The following is a 14,669-nucleotide window of genomic DNA, read 5'->3' as shown; positions in this document are numbered from 1 at the left end:
TTTGTCACCTTTCATCATTGTGTGCAGCTCACAAAAGAAAGAAGGCGTGCGCGTCCGGGACTGATCCCTGAGAAACCCCAACAGTAAGGGAAAGAGAATATGAGGAGGAGCTGGCAGTCTACAGTGTTAAAAGCTGCAGTAAGGTCCAGAAGTATTAACAGAGAGAGGTTGACTTTAGATTTAGTAGTGAGGAGATCATTAGAGACTTTTGTAAGAGTAGTTTCTGTAGAATGGAGAGGACAGAAACCAGACTGAAGGGTGTCAAGAAGAGAGTTTTCAGAGAGATATTAGACAGGAGTAGACCAGACGTTTCAATTTAGAGATAAAGGTGAGATTAGAGACAGGGCGATAGTTGGCTGTACAGGATGGGTCTAAAGACAGGGCCATATTTACCACTAGGCACCCGTGGTCCATTGCCTAGGGCAGCACCTTGCAGGGGGGGGGGGGCAGCACCAGGGAGCAGGGGGAAAGGAGAAAAACTTTTTTTTTTTTTTTTTTTTTTTTTTTTTTTTAGTCTCCTATATCCTGTTCAGGCTTGCCAGTAAATCTGGTGTTTTTTCCAGGGGGGTGGGGGGTATGATGGTATTGTTCAGGTCTGGTAAGGCCAATCTGTGCGTGAACATGGGGTGTCTTCAGGTATAGTGCCCAGGGCAGGAGCAATTGTTAATACGGCCCTGTCTAAAGAAGGTTTTTTCAGTAATGGAGTGAAAGGTCGAGGTTAAGATGCCATGAGAAAGGGAGAGGTTGAAGATTTTAGTTCAGTGAAGCCCCTATTCCACCGACCGTGCTATTAGCGCTAGTTTGCTCCTCGTTCCCTGCTCGCTGCCACTGCTATTTCGTGTAGCGACAGCAAGCGGGCGAGTCCGGGGGGAGGCGCGGGGGGGGGGGCTGTCCGGGTGATCGCTAGATTGTCCGGGCAGCCCATAGCATACAGCAGCGGTCTGCTGCCAACGCTCCTATTCCACGGAGCGATGGCAGCAGATCGTTGCTGTATGAGTCGTTTGTCTTTCAACAGCCGATATGAACGATGTCGGCTGATCGTTGCCTTCTATTCCATGGGATGATTAACAGCAGATATTGGCTGAATACGGCTGATAATCATTCCGTGGAATAGGGCCTTAAGTAGTGAGAGCAGGAGAGAGTAGGGTGAAAGGAGGAGATGAGCCTGGAGACTTCTTCCTTTGTCATTGGTTGGAAGGCTGAAAGAGGTGCGGCGGGAGGGGCGGGAGGTCGGGACTGGTACGGGGGGAGGGACGCTCGGACGGGACTGGTGCGGGGGGAGGGGCGCTCAGATAGGACTGGTATGGGAGTCCTTAGACGGGACTGGAATGGTGTGTCACTGCACATACAGTAAAACGTGTGGCGCTCATGCCGGGCCGTGTGTGTGTTGGGGGGGGGTGCGATTTTGCACTGGCCGGCCAAGACCGTTGCGGGGTGGGGGTGCTCTGACACGAGGGGCGCAGAGGGGCGCGCTCTGACAAGCCAGGCAGCTCAGACCAGGAGATAGAAATATGCCGCAGATACCGTCGTGGCTAAGTTGAGATCGATTAACCAACGCCAGAGACGGTATCGGTATTTTTGCACTATACCGCCCACCTCTATCAGGGTGAAGGCCGCTCAACCTCCCGCTGGAGCCCCTTATACTTAGCGCTTCCACGAAGTCCCAGTCCTGGAGCCTGTCTCGGCGCCATCAATCCCCGTCAGAAGCCGTGCGCGCGCTCACCAAAGATGAGTCCAACGCCCGTAGAGAATGACTGTTCCAGTTTTCAGTCTATTTATATTTTCTGAAGATTTTATTTCTGTATATTATTCTGGTGGACACATGGACATAAGATTCCTGACTGTAGGAGAGTGTATTGAATATGCTCTTCATGACGTGTTCTAATGACCTGATCTTGTGATCCTGTGTTATCTGCCTCCAGCTTTATCATGTTATCATGGAGGCATTAGCTTTATTATTAATTTTTTTTTATTACATTTTAATTGAAATCCTATAATAAGTTATGGGGGCTCTGTACATAGTCGAACCACTATTCATTTTATTATCCTCTTACAGACACAGTCGAAGTCAGAATGAGAAGCGGATTATACAGTCTGTATCTGAAGATGGCAAAAACATCACCCTAACACAACCATTACTATATAAGCATTTGGGGATCTCGGTCACTCTACCTGATGGCAGTGTTTTTGAGGCCAGAGCAGAAGTAGGTCTGCTTACTAGAAACATCCTTGTCCGAGGTTCCACCAATGTGGAATGGAGCGACACAATACCAGCCTGCCCGGATGGATTCAATACAGGTAATTTTATAGTTTAAAAGTCCAAAAGATAGGTCAGCACTCCCTCCAATTCCTATAAGGTTGAAATGTTTCCCGGGCTGTATGCCACACCAAGCGTGTGTGAGACTGATACTTGGACCATAGGGTTTTCTGATACAAACAAAATGATGAATTTTCCCCAGCACTTTTAAAACAATTAAAGGAGAAGTCTGGCGGAAATTTTTATTAAAGTATTGTAATGCGCCCAAAAATCTATACAAATTACCAATATAAACTTATTATGGGAAAAGCTTATAAATCGCTTTTTTCCCTGCACTTACTACTGCATCAACGCTTCACTTCCTAAATAAAATGGTGATGTCACTTCCTGGATAACATGGTGATGTCACGACCCGACTCCCAGGGCTGTGGCTGCTGGAGAGGAGGATGGCAGGGGGACACTGACACAAGGCACTGGAGGGACACTGAACATTCCCCTGCCATCATCCTCTCCAGCAGCCACAGCCTGCAAAGCTCTGAGAGTCGGGTCGTGACATCACCATGTTATCCAGGAAGTGAAACCTTGATACAGTAGTAAGTGCAGGGAACAAGCACTTTATAAGCATTTACCGTAATAAGTGTATATTGGGGATTTGTATAACTTTTGGGGGGCAATACAATACTTTAATAAAAATTTTCGTCTGACTTCTCCTTTAAATGGGTTATCCAGTGGGGGAAAAAAAATTCTTTCAAATCAGCTGGTTTTAGAAAGTTACATATATATTTTTAAATGACTTCTATTTAAAAATCTCAAGTCTTACCATACTGCAGGAAATGTTGTTTTCTTTCCAGTCTGACACAGTGCTCTCTGCTGCCACCTCTGTCCATGACAGGAACTGTCCAGAGCAGGAGAGGTTTTCTATGGAGATTTGCTGCTGCTCTGGACAGTTCATGTCTCTGACAGAGGTGGCAGCAGAGAGCACAGTGTCAAACTGGAAAGAAATTTTCTGCAGGACATACATCGGCTGATAAGTACTGGAAGACTTGAGATTTTTAAATTGAAGTAAATTACTAATCTATATAACTTTCTGAAACCAGTTGATGGGAAAGAAAAAGATTTTCTCTGGATAAGCCATTTAATCGTGGCTCTAAACACAAAACACAGACAATAAACATATATTTACAAGCAGTGTAAAGTTAGTACCAACCATATGTAAGGACAATACTTCAATATACAATGGATTAAAAAATTAAATTGTAATTACTGGTATACAGTTTACATATATTCTCATATATAGGTGGCATCCATAGAACTAGCGACACTCCCACATTATATATTGTTCTATATAGATGGCATCACTAGGCCTAATGTGAGGTCCCGCACATATCAGTGTGTCTGGGGCCGGAGATAATGACAGGCAGCTGTGATCCCGCAGCTGCCTGTCATTAACCCCTTAAACGCCGCGATCTATAACGATTGCGGCATTTAAGGTAGTCAGTGACAGGACAAGCACCTGTCACTGACTGATCGGCTGCAGGGGTCCCAATCGCTTGTACCGACGGGCGGGGGTAAGTCACTTACCTCCATTCTGTCGGATCGGCCATCTCTGTATAGAGTCTGCTCTCAGGCTGGCTCTATGCAAAAATCGCCGATAACACTGATTTAGGCTCAGCTATGGCATAGCATAGATCAGTATATGCAATTTATTGATTGTATGTTTTTTTCAAACATTTTCGCTTACACCAATGTGATATTAATAAAGATATCATGGTGCAAAAAATGACACCCCAACCAGCCCTGTAGGTCAAAAAATAAAAGTGCTATGGCTCTTAGAAGGCGAGGAGGAATACTGCATTATTTTGACCTGGCACCAATGACCTCGGTCATGAAGGGGTTAAAAAGAACAGGACCCAAAACAGACCCTTGTGGTCCCCATTTGTAACCAGTCTCTGCTTGGAATACACACCACTAGTGATGAGCGAGTTCTAAAATGCTCGGGTGCTCGTTACTCGAGACGAATATCTCCCGATACTCGAGTGCTCGTTTCGCATAACGAACCCCATTGAAGTCAATGGGAAACACGAGCATTTTTGCAGGGGACCTAAATTCGGTAGAGGGAAGGTTGTGAGAAAACCTGTTAACCTTAGAAAATGATGGAAACACAATGGAAATGGACAGGAAACATCAGGGGCAGCATGTATCGATGCCTCTGAGGCTGCCTAATGGCACCATTATGCCAAATTGTGGGCAACAGCCTGGTTAAAACAGAGGTAGGCAATATGAACCACCCAAAAACTCAGCCTGACACAGCATGGCAGTGAGAACACAGGGAACCATTAAAACAGAGGTAGCATATAATGAACCACCCAAAATCTTAGCCTGACACAGCATGGCGGTGAGGACACAAAGAACCATTAAAAACAGAGGTAACATATGAACCACCCCAAAATTTAGCCTGACAGCATGGCGGTGAGAACACATGGAACCATTCAAACACCAGTAGCATATGGACCACCCAAAAACTTAGCCTGACACCACAGACTCAGACCAAGATGGACAATACAATCATCCAATAAAAATGGCCGGATTATGGCTAGATTTAAACTCATACCCTCATGCAGTTGTGTGTGAGAGACATATATTTGGAGGTAGGGATGAAGAATAACAATACAGTTTTCTTAAGAGGCCCCAAGCTAAAAAATAAAAGGACGGCAGAGAACCCTCGCAAGTTGACATCCACAGATTGTCTGGTACGAAAATGGACAACACAAGGATGCTAAATTAGGATCCACCATTTTCACTGTATGTTCCTTTGAACAGTGGAGTGTATCTTGGAGATACAATAGATGACCAGACAGCCCTGCAAAATAGCAATGGAATTGAAGTTGATTTGATTTCAAAATTTAAATTGAAGATTAGAAAAAAAAGACCATAAAGTGGCCATTACCGGCTTTTAGATGAGGCAGGCGTGGAACCTCACAAAAATTAGAGCTGACACAGTAGACTACCAAGGGGCATGAGGTTCCAAAAAGGGAACACAGAGAACCATTCAAACACAGGTAGCATATGGACCACCCAAAAACTTAGCCAGACACCACTGACCCAGACCAAGATCAACAATACATTCATCCAATAAAAATAGCCGGATTATGGCTAGATTTAGCCTCACACCCTCATGCAGTTGTGCGTGAGAGGCATCTCTTTGGAGGTAGGGACGAAGAATAACAATACAGTCTTCTTAAGAAGCCCCGGAATTTGATTTGAACAAATGAATACACTTTAAAGAGTCTCTAAGAGAGGGCAAGTGCGGTAGCCTGTCTACTAAAAAGACCTGGTCAATCTTGCCTTCAAAAAGGCTACAACAACATCCAAGGAAGGATATAAGCTACTGGTGAAAGGCCTGGTCAATCCTTCCTTCAAAAAGGCTACTACAACATCCAAGGAAGGATAGAAGCTACTGGTGAAAGTCCTGGTCAATCCTGCCTTCAAAACGGCTAAAACATCCAAGGAAGGTAGAAGGTGCTGTTCAGCAGTTTGAGCATCGCCTGTTGGCGCTTTGCCATGGCAGTGCTGCTGCGCTTAAAACTAAAATAGCCAGATTATGGTTAGATTTAGCCTCACACCCTCATGCAGTTATGCGTGATAGGCATCTCTTTGGAGGTAGGGACGAAGAATAACAGTACAGTCTTCTTAAAAGGCCCCGGAATTTGATTTGAACAAATGAATACACTTTCAATCCTTTAAAAAGTCTCTAAGAGAGGGCAAGTGCAGTAGCCTGTCTATTAAAAAGATATAGTCAATCCTGCTTTCAAAAAGGCTACAACAACATCCAAGGAAGGATAGAAGCTACTGGTGAAAGGCCTGGTCAATCCTGCCTTCAAAAAGGCTACTACAACATCCAAGGAAGGATAGAAGCTACTGGTGAAAGGCCTGATCAATCTTGCCTTCAAAACGGCTACAACATCAAAAAAAGGTAGAAGATACTGGTGAAAGGACGGCAGAGGACACCGTAAGATGACATTCACAGGTAATATGGTTTGAAATGGACAAGACAAGGATGCTAAATTGAATTTGACTATGCATTTGACTGTAGCAGTTGGGGTAACATTCCCTGCATAATGTGACTCCCCACTTCTCCCCCCACCGCTGTTTTGACTTTGAATTTTACTGTAGCAGTTGGGGTAACATTCCCTACATTATGTGACTCCCCACTTCTCCCCCACCGCTGTTTCGAGTTTGAATTTGACTTTGAATTTGACTGTAGCAGTTGGGGTAACTTTCCCTAGTTGACTTGCGGAAATGCACACAGATGTGGTGCACCTTGGTGAGCAAGTCAGCCAAATTGGGGTAAGTTTTAAGGAACCGCAGTAACACTAGGTTGAAAACGTGGGCCAGGCATGGTACATGTGTGAGCCTGCAGAATTGCAGAGCCGCCAGCAGGTTCCGCCCCTTGTCACACGCAACCAAGCTCACTGCTAATTACACAGGGTAATTAGCAGTGAGCTTGGATATGGCTTCAATAAGAAATAAAGAAATAATAAAATTAATAAACATGTGAGCGCTTATTAGTGACTCATGATGCCACCAGCTGCACTGAAGACCCGCTCTGATAACACGCTAGGGGCAGGGCAGCCCAGCACCTCCAAGTCAAACTCAAAATCCAATCAGCTTTGGGGAGAAGTGGTGAGTCACATCCAAGCTCACTGCTAATTGCCCTGTGAAAGATGGTGGCATATACTATATACTATATAGCTGCAGTTACCCACAGATTGTATACAACAACCTCCAGAAACTAGTGTGACTTGTCCTGTATATTTTCTTATTTCTTCATTTATGACTGCAGTCACATCGAAGCTCACTTCTAATTGCCCTGTGAAAGATGGTGGTATATACTATATACTAGTAATAATAATAATATAATAGTACTGAGGACTTCTTAGGGGTCTGTATGCAACACCTGCTGTCCCCTTTCTGCCAGCAGCCGATCACCACAGTGTGCTGCTAAAATCTTGGTAGCTGCACTGGACTTTGACCATAGGGGAGGTGAAGGGGTGGTTGTAGGGAGGGAGGCGCTCGTGCCTTGGGCCTGTGGTTTACAATCTGTTGGTGGCTGCACCAATACACTCTGTAACACCCCATTTACTCTGTGCAAGCAGTTGTGAACTTAGATATGGCTTGAGTAAGAAAGACAGAAATCTGGAAATATACTAGTGGTCCCACTAGTTTTGGGGGGGGGGCTATGGTATACCATCTAGTGGTGGCTGTACCAATACACTCTGTTACACAACCCCTTTACTCTGTGCAAGCAGTAGTGAACTTAGATATGCCTTGCGTAAGAAGTACAGAAATCAGTAAATATACTAGTGGTCACACTATTTTTTGGGGTGCTGTGGTATACATTCTGTTGGTGGCTGCACCAATACACTCTGTGACACCCCCTTTACTCTGTGCAAGCAGTTGTGAACTTAGATAGGCCTTGCGTATGAAATACAGAAATCAGAAAAAATAGTTGTGGTCCCAGTAGTTTTGGGGAGCTGTGGGAGACAATCCGGTAGTGGCTGCACGTATACACACTCTGTGACACCCCCTTACAATGAGCAGTGAAGGTCTATGCAGGTGTACTACAAATCCCAGCAATACAATGTAGTACAGCAGCACCACCAGCCACAAAATCAAAAAATAGTACACTGAGCACTTCTTATTGGTCTGTATGCAACACCTAATGTCCCCTTTCTGCCAGCAGCCAATCACCACAATGTGCTGGTGAAATCGTGGTAGCTGCACTGCATATCCCAGCCAGCAGTCTGTAGTAATACTATTTAAAAACGATTTGAAGCCCTTAAAAGGGCTGTTTGTTTGTATTGCTAGTATTCCCTGCCTACTGGAATGCTAAATCCTTCACTATCGCTTTCCCTAACAAGCAGCAGCTCTGTCCCTAATCTCTTTCAGCATAAATGTGAGCTGAGCCTTGCCGGCCAACCAATCGCTGCTATCGACATGTATGGGTCCCACGTGATCGCAGGATGTACCAAAAAGTCTCCTGCATGTTTATTGGCTGAGAAATAGCGCCCAAACTTACAGGAAATGAATGATGAGGATTTTCTCGAGTATCGCGAGATGCTCTTCCGAATAACGAGTACCATCGAGTACCCTAATGCTCGATTGAGTACCAAGCTCAGACGAGCATGCTCGCTCATCACTACACACCACTGACAATCTTTAAGAACTCTGGAGTGGACACCATCTGGACCCATCACCTTGTTCAGCATCTGAAAACATTGGGGCTTACCCTATACAACTGGCGCCAATGCCTAAGTGTTGGACCTAAAGCAACATTTCTCAAAAAAATACAGTTTTTCTAAAAGCCGATCTATATCCAAGATGGTGCAGGCAAAGAAACTACATTTGCCATTATGCAGCTCCCTGATTGGTCCCTTTGCATACTCGCTCCCTTAGCTTTCTTTCCTGCCCTCTGCTGTCATTACTATTGCACAGTAAACACGGGGCTGTTTTTTTTTCACTGATTTTGCATCACATGATGTCTTCTGGGGGCCAAGTCAGTAGACCGCTATACCAGTCCCCAGAGAGGATATCACATGTCCTGTGTCTACAAAGGGAGAGGGGTAGAGGGAGCATCGTGTTGTCAGAGAGGACACAAAGAAGATGATTTTAGATATCCAGAGCGGATAGGTTTGAGGAAAAACAAACAAACAGGGAAAGGGTGCAAGATATATGATACATACTGTATAATATATATATATATATATATATATATATATATATACATGTATATATGTATGTGTGTGTGTGTGTGTGTGTGTGTGTGTGTGTGTAAAACCCCCCAAATAATTTTTATTGTTATAATTTTATCATGCTGTCATGTTATCTTGTTAATACTTTAGGTGAATTTGCCACCCAAACCTGCTTCCAGGGAAGATTTGGTGAGGAAGTAGGAAGTGATGAGTTTGGAGGTTGTATAATGTTCCATACAACACAACCCGGTAAACTTCTGTCCATTGGAAGAATAGAGTATGTTGAGGTACGTGCAAAGCTAAACATAAATGACAAATAGTTCTACACTACTAGAAGATGCTTTATGATTCAATAATCATCTACATTAATATCTTCATGTGATAATTTATTAGTTTGGGTGACTACTCATGCGGTGATACCAAATATGTTTGTTTGTTTATTTATTCATTTATTTAATTTTTATTTATAGGGAAATTTATTTAATGGGAAAAGGGGGGTGAGTCAAACTTTTATTAGAGGAGGGGATTTTTTTGTATTAGTAAAACACACCTTTTTTATTAGGAGTTCCTAAAAAAAAACATATTACAGAGTTTCTTAAAATCGATCGTACTATTGATTTCTGCAAAAATTAATAAATAAATGATAATTACACTTTAACCTTGAAAGGAAATTCATTTTGCAAACATTATCCTTCTTCTATGTCCACTTTTTCCCTCTTATTGTTGACAGCTTATCTAAGTTACCGACCAACACCCTGTTTTAAAAGCAGTGGTCTAGCTGGTGCATACTGTATATAGCTGTGATGCAGATATAGGCTATGTTCACACAACGTCAAAAAAAATAGAGAAAAGGCGGCCGATTTTGATTTTTAAAATAATGTCTGTTTTTGCCGCGATTTAACCGACTGCAATGGCAATGAATTGAAGTCAATGGGAAGACGGATGTCCAATGCACACAATGCATTAAATAATGGGCGTTTTTACCGTAAACGTCAAAATAATAAACACGATCATTATTTTCGGACATCTTTTGCAAACAGCGGATGTTTTTTATTAGTTGTTTACACAGTTTTTCTTATGTCACTGTTCTTTCTCCATTTTTACTATTAAATTCAATGGAATTTTCAATTAAGCCACACCCAAAGGGCAATTTGTAACCCAAACTAGAATAATGTACCAACAGCTGTCATTGCACTAAGGGAAGGCCAGACAGCTAAATGACGTCCGTTATTTTAGACTCAAAATAACAGACGTCATTTTAAACGGAGCTGAAAAAACGTTGTGTGAACATAGCCATATAGAGATATAGGGGGACATATATTATCTGGCGAAGATGACATTTAGCACACAGGGCGTCTAGTGGCTCCCTGACTGCTCCTTTAGTGTTTTCTTCTCTGGCTCTACTTCTTCTCTTTTACCCCTTACTGTTAGGGTTCCTTAGGGATCAGTCGCGGGTCCCCTCCTCTTCTCTGTCTATACAGCCCCCCTCGGACAGACCATCAGCTGGTTTGGCATTGAATACAATCTTTACGCTGACACCCAGCTATACACCTCTTCCCGTGACATCACCCCTGCATTACTATAAAAAAAACAGTGACTCTCTATCTGTCTGCTCTCTTTAATATTATGAACACTCCTGTCACCTACACCTCAAAAACATCTCCAGATTCTGCCCACAGCTCAGACTATTACTGTCGCTTTGATCCATTCTTCCATTCTTTTCTTGACTATTGTAACTCCCTACTAATTGCCCTTCTCCTCTCTAAACTTTCCTCTATTTAGTCTATTCTGAATGCAGCAGCCAGACTCATCCTCCTCTGTGTCAGTCACTGCACTGCCCATTAAGTCCAGAATTCAGTTCAAACTCCTCACCTTCACCCATAAAGCTCTCCACAATTCTCCCCCTCTATACATTTCCTCCCTTATCTCCACCTGCCATCCAACCCAAGCTCTATGTGCTGCTAATGATCTTACACTAACATCTTCCATAATCGGAAACTCTTACTCTTGCACCAGTTCTCTGGAATGCCCTACCCATTAGACATTAGACTCATACCCACAGTTTCAAGCGTGCCCTGAAGACTCATCTCTTCAGGCTTGCTTATAACATTCCCTAAACTTGGTTCCCCTTCTGCTGTCCCCTCAACTTCTACTCCATATCTCCAAAAGTTTCATGCACACCATACTTGTACTTGCTCACCCAACACTTAAAGACTCTGATTCTATGTACATGGCTGGACCATCTGCTAATAATGCTAGTACATTCTTCCTACTGTGTTACCCCCAGTGCTCCTAGTCTGTAGGTCTCTCACTTCCTTTTTATTTTTGTTTATTTAAATTATTCAATTCTGTAGTGTGTGTGTGTGTGTGTGTGCCTTAGGTTAGATGGCGACCTGTGCGAAGTTTGTTTTCGGTGTGTCACGTACACTGACTGCGCCGGGGCAGAGGCTCCGGGAGGCTCCGGAAGTACCCGAAGCCTCTGTCATTCTTCCGAAGCTCTCCTGAGCAGCCTAGCGTCTCTGATTAGATGCTCGGCTGCTCGGGAGAGCTTCGGGCATCCCAGGCGCATTCAGTGTACGTCACACTGGCTGCTCCAGGAACGGGAGCGGAGAAGATGCGCGGAGGGAGAGAGAAAGCAGTTGTTATTCAAACTTGCAATGATATTTATTACTTCTGTCTAGTGTTACGTAATAGTAAATGGGTAACTCCTTATGTCTCTACTGGCTTTTTTATTTTTTTAATTAAATTTTGCCTCTTTACTTCACTAGTTGACAGCACTTTTTTACAAAAATACATGTACCTAAAACTGCTATTATATAGAAACTGCTGTTATAAGAAAAAAAAAAAACCATATATTAGCATACAATTTTTATATTCTTATTCAAATGCAGTTATTATAATATTATCATTAAATAATTATCAATATAATTATTCATACATATGAAAGTGAATAATATAAATTAAATACAAATACTGGTATTTGTTTTGTACCTATTTGTTTTGTAGGTTTCCCATGCTGGGCAAGCTTTCAGATTAGGCCGGTATCCAATACACTGGCATTTAATGGGGGATATGCAGTATAAATCATATGTACGAGGTTGTGGAATTCATCAAACCTACAACAGAGCAGTGTCCATCCACAACACTCACAACCTGCTTGTGGAAAGGAACGTCATCTATGATATCATGGGGGGAGCGTTCTTCATTGAAGATGGGATTGAGCATGGAAATATTCTTCAGTATAACTTGGCTGTATTTGTTCAGCAAAGTACCAGCTTGCTGAATGATGATATTACCCCAGCAGCCTTCTGGGTAACTAATCCAAATAACACAATAAGGCACAATGCCGCGGCTGGTGGAACACACTTTGGTTTTTGGTACAGGATGCATGATAACCCAGATGGACTTTCCTATGACCCTAGCATTTGTCAGTTCAGATTACCATTGGGAGAGTTCTACAATAACACTGTTCACTCTCAGGGATGGTTTGGCATTTGGATATATGAAAATTACTTCCCAATGGCCGTACCAGATCAGAGTCAATCTTGCTATTATTATTATGCACCATCACCGGCTGTTTTCAGGTCGTTGACCACTTGGAATTGTCAGAAAGGAGCAGAATGGGTAAATGGTGGTGCTATCCAGTTCCATAACTTCTCCATGATCAATAATGAAGACTCTGGCATAGAAACAACAAGGGTTATGTTAGATTATGTTGGTGGATGGGGAGAGACCAACGGAGCTGTTCTCAAAAATGCCATAATAGTGGGACATGTGGATGAGCTAGGACTTGGTTCTGATTTCTGCACTGCCCGAGGCATCACCCTCCCGTATGATGAAGGACTCACTGTTTCATCTGTAAAGTTCATGAACTTCGACCGACCAAACTGTGCAGCGATTGCAGTTACATCTATTGCTGCTGGAGGTTGGAGTGCAAGATTTGATGGAATACAGTTCTTCAATTCAACCAACAAGGCAAGATTCAGATGGGAGCATGAAGTTGTTCTAATTGATACAGATGGGACACTAACAGGTAAATAGATAAATAGCCTAAATATAACAAGTTTACCTTGACACATTACCCAACTATTTAGTTGGCCATACAGATGAGATAGCTGTTGGCTGAGGCCTCAGTCAATGAACAGCTATTCATTCCGATTCCACTATAAACATGTATGCTCAGTCAATCATTCCTTTTTACTTCAATCAGAAGAAATAAAAATTTATCGCCAAAATCTTTGGCAATAATTTGTCTCCCACAAGAACAAATGATCTGACACACACTTAACAGGCCTAATCCCTCTTTCTATTCAAAATCTGGTGTTGGGTAGCCCTCATGAATATCCCAGGGAAATTGGAGGATTAGCCAACCTTTTCTCTTATGTGCATATTCAGCTTTAAGGTAGCTATAGAATTTACATATTTGTTGACAGTATCTATAAATAGAAAAGAAAGAAAAAAACTTTGGGAGCGGTAACGTCTTCTGTGTGAACTAGTCCTTAGAAATGGTGAACTTACACTTGGTGAGTGGTGAGGATTTCACCACTCCTAAATGTAACACGCCCAAAGATAATTATGCAAGGCTCGCTGCGATCCTCCCGGTGTGATCTTCCAGTTCCCCGGTCTCCGGAATACCAAACAAAAAAATATAAAAAATAGGAGAGCGAACTTTACATCTGATAAAATCATAAATATGTATCGTTAAAAAGGGAGCACAGATGTTACTCACGCTGAGGAGGGGGGTTTTGGAACGCTCCCCTCCACCTCCAGGTTCACCTTCAAAAAGATCTCAGCAGGCATCCAGATCAGTCTTTGTTTCTTGTAGCTACCTTTCAGCATCTGGAGAGAAACACTGGGATTCCTGTATCAATTTCTCAAGTAAATTAAGGGTTCTGTATACACTTTACTAGGTTTTATTCATAGCCCAACGCATATCGAGATATCAAATCTCTTTCTCAAGGACAATGTTCAGCAAAAACACATGCAAGCTTAAAAAGCCCTCCCTTTGCTCCTCCCCCTCATGACCTCATACTGGAACCATTTTACAAAAAAAAAAAAAAAAAAAAAGAGGCACAATGTTAACCCCTAGACGACCCAGGGCGTATAGTTACGCCATGGAAGTCTGTCCCCAGACGACCTAGGGCGTAACTGTATGCCCTGGGTGTTTCTCCCGCTATGAAGCGTGCTCCGGAGCGGAGCGCGCTTCATAGCAGGTGGGGGCCGGCTGCAATCAGCAGCCGGGACCTCACCGGCAATGACACGCTGCAGCGATCGCGCTGCCGCGTGTCATTAACTCCTTAAACGCCGCGACCGCGGCGTTTAAGTGTAAGTGACAGGGGGAGTCCCCTGTCACTTACCGATCGGGACCCCCGCAGTGTGATTGCGGGGGTCCCGATCGGTAAAACGGGCCGCCGGAGGTCTCTTACCTGCCTCCGTGCGGTCCGATCGGCGATCTGCTACACTAAGCCTGCACAGGCAGGCTCAATGAGTAGATCGCCGATAACACTGATCAATGCTATGCCTATGGCATAGCATTCATCAGTGTAGAAATCAAACTAATCTATGTAAAAGTCCCCCAAAGGGACTTCAAATGTGTAAAAAAAAAAAGTTAAAAACACTATTACACTACCTCAAAACCCCTCCCCCAATAAAAGTTGAAA

The 14,669-nt window shown here is 43.3% G+C and overlaps 1 protein-coding gene across 1 annotated transcript in view; it reads left to right on the top strand.

The window, feature by feature from the left end:
• Positions 1-14,669, top strand: part of LOC138783038 (fibrocystin-L-like) — a 218,263-nt gene that overhangs the window by 114,679 nt on the left and 88,915 nt on the right. Inside the window, exons 33-35 of the mRNA XM_069957185.1 lie at positions 2,057-2,298; positions 9,160-9,296; positions 12,016-13,042. Coding sequence (XP_069813286.1) covers positions 2,057-2,298; positions 9,160-9,296; positions 12,016-13,042 — 1,406 coding nt within the window. The remainder of the gene's footprint in view (positions 1-2,056; positions 2,299-9,159; positions 9,297-12,015; positions 13,043-14,669) is intronic.

The sequence above is a fragment of the Dendropsophus ebraccatus genome, chromosome 2, assembly GCF_027789765.1.
Source record: "Dendropsophus ebraccatus isolate aDenEbr1 chromosome 2, aDenEbr1.pat, whole genome shotgun sequence".
Lineage (NCBI taxonomy): Eukaryota > Metazoa > Chordata > Amphibia > Anura > Hylidae > Dendropsophus > Dendropsophus ebraccatus.
Note: the sequence above shows the minus strand (reverse complement) of the source record. Positions and strands in the feature narration are given on the sequence as shown.